At 41.4% G+C, this 7,043-nt stretch overlaps 1 protein-coding gene across 1 annotated transcript; it reads left to right on the top strand.

Moving 5' to 3' along the window:
* Window positions 1-4,705: 4,705 nt before the first annotated feature.
* Window positions 4,706-5,759, top strand: LOC123142539 (protein FLOWERING LOCUS T-like). The gene is made up of 4 exons (XM_044561409.1): window positions 4,706-4,897; window positions 4,986-5,047; window positions 5,367-5,407; window positions 5,503-5,759. Exons 1-4 carry the CDS (start codon window positions 4,706-4,708, stop codon window positions 5,757-5,759), a joined length of 552 nt encoding a protein of 183 aa, XP_044417344.1.
* Window positions 5,760-7,043: the final 1,284 nt, after the last annotated feature.

Below are 7,043 nucleotides of genomic sequence, written 5' to 3'. Positions count from 1 at the left end.
ATGCCCACCTACAAGATTATCTTTTTTCTTCAAGAATACGCAAGCCGCATATCTTTCTTTTTATTAAGATAGAGGAAAACCGTCGTATAAAGGTAAGATTTACATGAGGTGTAAATTTTACATCTCCCCACGATTCCAGAATAATTGAGCACTCTAACTCTTATCCTCTGTCACCCTGTGTGCGCCTGCAAAGAACACATGTATTAATAATAAAAAGGAGACTAAATGAATTAGCATGTTAAGTTGGAGGGATGTTAAAGCCCTTTTGTATCTCTTGTCGTTTTCCTTCAAAAAGATTTTTTTTTGCGAGAACTTTGGTTAATTTTCAGCTAAAGGTTTTTAGTTCGTTTGAATAAAAGTTGGGCGATCATGCTTCTTTTTGATTGAGGGAAGATTCTTATATCGGATGAGTAATGGATATTTTGATGAATGTTTTATTGCGTTTTTTTAATCATGATAGATACAAGACTAAAATTGCCTGGTAATGTATTCCAACTTGAAGATGATGAGTATAAGTCTTCGCATCTTTAGTATCGATCGGATATGAGAGGTTGGCAACTAGATGAGATAACCACTTTTATTTCAGTTTAGTTCCTTTCAAAACAAAATGAGTTGGTGTAGCCGATTGTCTCATCTGTCGAATAAAATAATATAGAGCAAGTAGCTCAATTGGTAAAACCCTCCTTAATAAATTAAACATTTCCAAAAAGTCCGTTATTGACACAAAGAATTATGCCTATGTTTTTATGTCTCACTTAACAGAAGTAAAAGTTACATGGGCTCAGGCCTAATCTTTAAAGAAGAAGGGGAAGAAAAACAAAACCGAGAGACCAACGCAATTTGCTCGCCTAAAGTTGTGATATGTCTGCTAACCGATAGAATAGTAAGGTGTGGAAGCCTTCGTGATCATCATATTAAGTGGAGATATAATACTACTCAATATGATCATTTATCTAGCATGAATTTCCGGATCTTGTGTTTAACTCATTCATCATCGTTATCCGCACCTCATAATCAAGATGGCTTCTTTCTTACAAGCTACGCTATTTGCTCACGGACGAGCAAACCTGAAAGCTTGGGGAGTTGATGATTCCAAAATGTGGATTTTTAGTGCGATCGCGCATGTCTTTTTGTCGATTTTCCTCATGATGTACTCTTAGAAAGAAATGAAGCATTAAAGAGAAAAAAAATAGGAAATGATGATAAAATCACGTCCATAAATGTGATACATTATTGCCATAGAAGAATGAAGCACTTTGGAGAAAAACAGGAGGGCGTGCGGCGCTTCCAGAGCATAAGACGACGTCTGGTACAAGTGCACATGTTCGTACCAGCTGCCGCAGCCGCCTCCTGGTCAACTACTTCTGCCTTGGAATCAGATCACAGATCGAAGACACATAGACTCCAAAAACATTCAGAACGCATAACTCTAGCCTTCGGAACGCATCCAGAGGGGGAATCGATCCAAGGACTTCGCCGCCACCAAGCTACATCAAGAGGGCATCATCACTATCATCATCACCATTGTCATCACCATCTCCATCTCATCGTTATCCATTTATAATACACTAGTTGGAGTGGATTCGATTTCGTACTACTTCTGTAAACTCATCATAATTCATCTCATGACGTTTGTGTCCTTGATGTGCGAGTAATGTTCCTAATTCTTGGGGATATGGAGGAACCCTAGTATGTAATAGACTGTTTCGTATTAGGATTTGACATCCTCTTTATATGTTTATGTTAATAGTCTTCTTAATGTTGGGTGAACTCGACTATCCAACACATGCCAATTTTGGACGAAAGATTATTACTGCTAGCATGATGGCTAGTTGTGGAGGTTAGTTAGTGCCAAGGCCTACCTCCCTTCGTCCCTGATCGTTGCAAGAGGGGGGTAAACGGAGACCACTTTTAGCTGCGTCCACAGGGGAAGACCCCATAATTATCATTCAGTAACCAGAGTGGGGAAGAATGGTAGTGGCGTATGTCGTATGGGGCTGCTGCGTGTATATATGCATGTATATGTACTTGACTCCACCCACAAATAGAAACATATAAAGTGGCTTAGGAATCCGACATAGTATTATGTTTAGGTATCGATCATGTAGAAGCATACCAGTGGGAATTCCAGACTCCCTAGGAATGCTTTAGTCCTATCGAAACAAACGTCACTCAGGTCCCGCGTTACTTTGCTTTACTCTTTCAAGTTTACTTCCGTGTTTGCTACAATCACCCAATACTTTAAACCCTTTTTCACTTTATTTTGGATCCCATTTAACTTCCGGGCATTGCTATTTGAACCCTTCGAGAGACAAAGAATGATTCATGTGGCCCTTGTCGATAGTTACTCTTACTTCAATAAAGATACAATTAAACAATGTGCACTAACATGCCATCATGTATCTTTTGAACCGAGAGCCCAAATTAAGTTTCATTTGCATATTCATGTTCATTGGAATGAGTACTTTCGAATAAGACCAATTTTGAATATATTTAGACATTTTAAAATTTAACCAAAGTTTCAAATATTAAAACTTGCTAGGTGTATTATTAAGTTTTATCAAGTTTCACCAAGTTCTACAAACTTATCATTCGTTCTATCAAGTTTTAGGAGTTGAAACTTGTTGAAGCTTTAAAACTTGTGAAAACATTGGAGCCCCCACATGGTTTTAAGTTTCAATTCTAAAACTTACTAATTTTATCGTCCATTTCTATTAAGTTTATGCAGTTGAAACTTAGCGATATTTAAAAACGTGTCAAACGTCTTCAAAATAGGTCTTATTTCAAAGCCCTCATTACAAGGAACACGAATATGTAAACTCAATATAAATTATACCTTCGATCCAAAAGATATAATAGATTGAAATTTATAAGTCAAAAGGAAAAGCATGGAAGGTGGGATTGATGAGGCATATGCAATATCTGCCAAAAGTTATACTAAAAAAAATGCATGCATGCAACAATTAAGCTCTAACCACAAAACTACTTTCTGAATCTTGACGCAATCATACGACAGCATGCATGCATGCATGCCTCCGCCCCTAAATGCCACAAATCGTCTTCCGGTAATTTACCTCAATAATTGAAACTGTGACTCCTTCACTCCCCCGTCCTATTCCACACACACACACACACATCTTAGGCTAGTCATAGTGGGAGTAATTTAGCTAGTAACATAGCATACTTAAAAAAAATTGCTTACGTGGCAAGCAGTTAATGAGAAGTGGTAACATAATATGTTACTGTAACATAGCGGTTCCCAAGACATGATGAGTATACAAGCTAATAAATAAAGTCATCTATGACACTATAGTAGTAACTTAGACTAGTGTCATATGCATAACACTAGTATAAGTTACTCCCCACTATAACCAGCCTTAGGCATCTCCATTTTTTAATCTAGCCATCTCTCCCTACTCAAGCCCAGGATAGCGCGCTCTTTCTCTCTCTCTAGCTAGATCTCCCCCTCTCTCTCCCTCACCTCCCATCTAAAGTACATGCTCTCTCCCCCACCTCTCTCTTCATTAAAGAAAAGTACACGCTCTCTCCCCCACCTCCCTCTTTATTAATAGATTGGCGGTGATGATATTAGAGCATGGTTAATAGTATATGGTGTTGTCATGTCATCTAAAGTCAAGCTTATAGCCGGCAAGTACAATAGTTAGATGTAAACAAGTACTACTTTATTGATACATGACCCACATCCCTCTCTCACAAAGTCTCTAGGAGCATGTGCTGCAGCTGGCTGTTAGTTTGTAGCCCGCTTCTCTTCTCTCTCCTCTTCTCTCTCTGCCACCTAAGTAAAAATATATTATTTAATGTCTTACAGCCTGCCTATGTCATCTTATTGTACTTGCTCTGCATACACCCTTCATTAATAGATTGGCGATGATGATATTTAGCGTTAATAAAAAAGGTACACGCTCTCTCCCCCACCTCCCTCTTCATTAAAGAAAAGTTTTACGTATTGTAAGTAAATGTTGAGGAAAGTAAGCCGGTTTGCCAATATTTGTGTAGGCTGTAACAATACTCCATGACAGTTTGAGCTGGAGAAATAATGCCAAGCCAACAATCACCAAGCTTCGTCAAAAGGGGTCGGTTCTCCATGGACGCATCTGTTCTAATCCCGCATTCATGTGAGCTCGGGTGAACAATAAAAACAAATAAAATGAAAAAAAAAACAATATGAATTTTTCTGACAATGTTTGGCATAAAAAAATCTGATTTTTTTGAATTTTTATTTTATTTTACTGTTCACTCAAGCTCGGGATCAGGACAGCAATTTGGGTCCTCCACGTGTTCCGTCATATCATACAAATGTCGCACAATATGTTGGCCCGTACACACATCAAATTGTGGATGTGTATATGCCCTCCAATAATTGTGCAAAGAGATGCTAGTTAGCTTTACTACATACGTCATTCTAGCTAGAAAGACATGCCTGGAATCAGCATGCACAACCGGTCAAATTTAGTGGAGCGAAAATTACTATCAAGCGCATACAACGAACGATGACAAGGATTGGAGCTGCATGTGATATGCATGGCGGTTTCTCGATCTTCTCATGGCTAGCTACTATACTATAAATATGACGCCTAACTACCTCTAGCTCTGTAGTATCTTTATACCAAGCCATTACACTGAAGCTAGACATCAACACGCATACATCTGCGTATACTATACACATCATATATATACACTAGAAATGTCGAACGACTCCTTGGTTACATCACGAATAGTAGGTGATGTGTTGGACCCCTTCCGTAGCACAGTTGATCTGACAGTGCTCTATGACGGTAGGTTCGTCATTAACGGCATGGAGTTCCGCTCACCGGCGGTGTCGGGCAAGCCTAGCGTCGAGATTGGCGGTGACGATATTAGCGTGACATACACCCTTGTAAGCCCATGATTTATTAGTTATTTATGTTTTCAGCACTGTGGTTTGCTCAAGTTAACTGTGTAATCTGTCAATGTGATATATGCAGGTCATGGTGGATCCTGATGCTCCTAACCCCAGCAATCCGACCTTGAGGGAATATCTTCACTGGTGAGAGGCTGAGTGCAACCCTACCTTGCTTGCTCTTGCATGCTGTCGATTAGGAACTATAATCTATACATGCATCACATGTAACGGTGGATGTATGTATTGGTGCATGCATGATAATGATATAATATACTCATGGATCATGCACGTACGTACATAACCACAAATATGCTTGTGGCAAGCGTGTCGATGGACATGACATACTATAAATATATGTGCATTATTTCAGGATAGCTAGGTTCATTGTGAGTACAGCTAGATATAGATCCAATATATCCTAACTAACTATCGACCGACTGATTCATGTCCATGCTCCATGCAGGATGGTAACCGATATCCCAGGATCAATGGATGACACCTACGGTGAGCACTGCCCCTCGTGAATGCAATAATTATAATAGTACATGACTTGGCATCTCTGGACAGTTTGGATGTAAATTTTTCTTCGTTGTTTGAAGGGCGGGAGGTGGTGTGCTACGAGAGCCCGACGCCGGCGACGGGGATCCACCGCATGGTGCTGGTGCTGTTCCGGCAGCTCGGGCGGAACACGGTGTACGCGCCGTCGATGCGCCACAACTTCAACACCCGCAACTTCGCCCGCCGCTACAACCTTGGCGCGCCCGTCGCCGCAAAGTACTTCAACTGCCAGCGCCAGGCCGGCTCCGGCGGCCGGAAGTTCACCGGGCCCTACACCAGCCGCCGCCAGCAAATCTAATCCCTAGCTAAATAAATAGCTGCCACATACGGGAGCACGTGGCGCACGCATGGGCATGGCAACGTCATCGATCACATGGGTATAAGACTAGCTACAAATACCTGTAGAAAAAGACTAGCTACAAATAAATGAATAAAAGTACTTCTCTTCCCAAAGGAAGATAGACCCCGGCTGGATGAATAAAAGTACGTAGCTTATTCTCTCCTTTTTGCGGGAAAAGAGTACTCTACATAGCTTTTGAAAGCTTCACATAGATGTTGCATCATACATGTGATCTATATAAATCTCTTTCTGAAATAATATCTAGCTTCGCCTTCTATATACTCTCAAGACTCGACAAACTGATTTTCACCTGTTGTTATTCCTGGATGATCTCAAGCATTGCTGCTCCACTGCCCTGCCTTTGTTTGGTCGGCGCTGCTGACAGAAGCAACACCAATCTGAACCGGCGCACCATGGCTGCGTTCTGGCGTCTCATAAACGGGATGGAGCTCAAGGACATGTATCTCCATGGCCGGAGATGCACTTGGTCCGATAAGCAGCAGGCTGCGAGCAAGGAAGCTCGACAGGCTGTTGCTTAAGTCATAAATTCACTGAAGGTCACTGGACTCGTCCCAAATTTTATTTCAGTCACTGGACTTAGAAATGCCTGAAATATGGTGAAGAAAGTCATATCCGTGAACGCCTACGGTCATCGTGTACGCTTTGGTTATGTATTCTGTCTACGTGCCATACTATTTAACCGATTGACCGTCCACTTATATGCCAGCAGGCCAGCGACGGAGTAAAATTCATGGGCGGTCATTGGACTGTCCTCAAAATTCACTTTGGTCACCGTATTCAATAATAAATCAAGGACGCATGGGCCACTTGCATGCAATTTTTTTACAAAAGAAGTTGTATAGTACATGATGTCGTCCCCTCTCCCAAATTCCTAGCCCCATGTCTCCATCGTTCGTCAACCACGTCCCAAATCGCCTCCCCTCCTCAGCCTTCGCCGCCGTCGCCCGGGGGAGGTGCAACCCGCTGGGCGCCGGGGCTCAAGGTAGGCACGGTGCCATTAGTAGTAACTGTAGCCATCGAGTTCAAGGGAGGCAGCCATCATTCTGGTATCCCACCGGGAGGAGGAAGTGCAAGAGTCTAGGCAACTGTGATACGTCTCCATTGTATCTATAATTTTTTATTGTTTCATGCTAATATTATAGAACTTTCACATACTTTTGGCAACATTTTATATAATTTGTTGGACTAACCTATTAATCCAGTGCCCAGTGCCATATCCAA

The sequence above is a fragment of the Triticum aestivum genome, chromosome 6D (genome assembly GCF_018294505.1).
Source record: "Triticum aestivum cultivar Chinese Spring chromosome 6D, IWGSC CS RefSeq v2.1, whole genome shotgun sequence".
Taxonomy (NCBI): Eukaryota; Viridiplantae; Streptophyta; class Magnoliopsida; order Poales; family Poaceae; genus Triticum; species Triticum aestivum.
This window is presented reverse-complemented; position numbering and strand designations above follow the sequence as displayed.

Bases quoted from the DNA above. Each gene is read 5' to 3' on its own strand.
- LOC123142539 (XM_044561409.1), top strand. From the start codon at position 4,706: ATGTCGAACGACTCCTTGGTTACATCACGAATAGTAGGTGATGTGTTG. The intron at 4,898-4,985 runs GTAAGCCCATGA...TGATATATGCAG, and splicing joins TTAGCGTGACATACACCCTT to GTCATGGTGGATCCTGATGC. The intron at 5,408-5,502 runs GTGAGCACTGCC...CGTTGTTTGAAG, and splicing joins ATCAATGGATGACACCTACG to GGCGGGAGGTGGTGTGCTAC.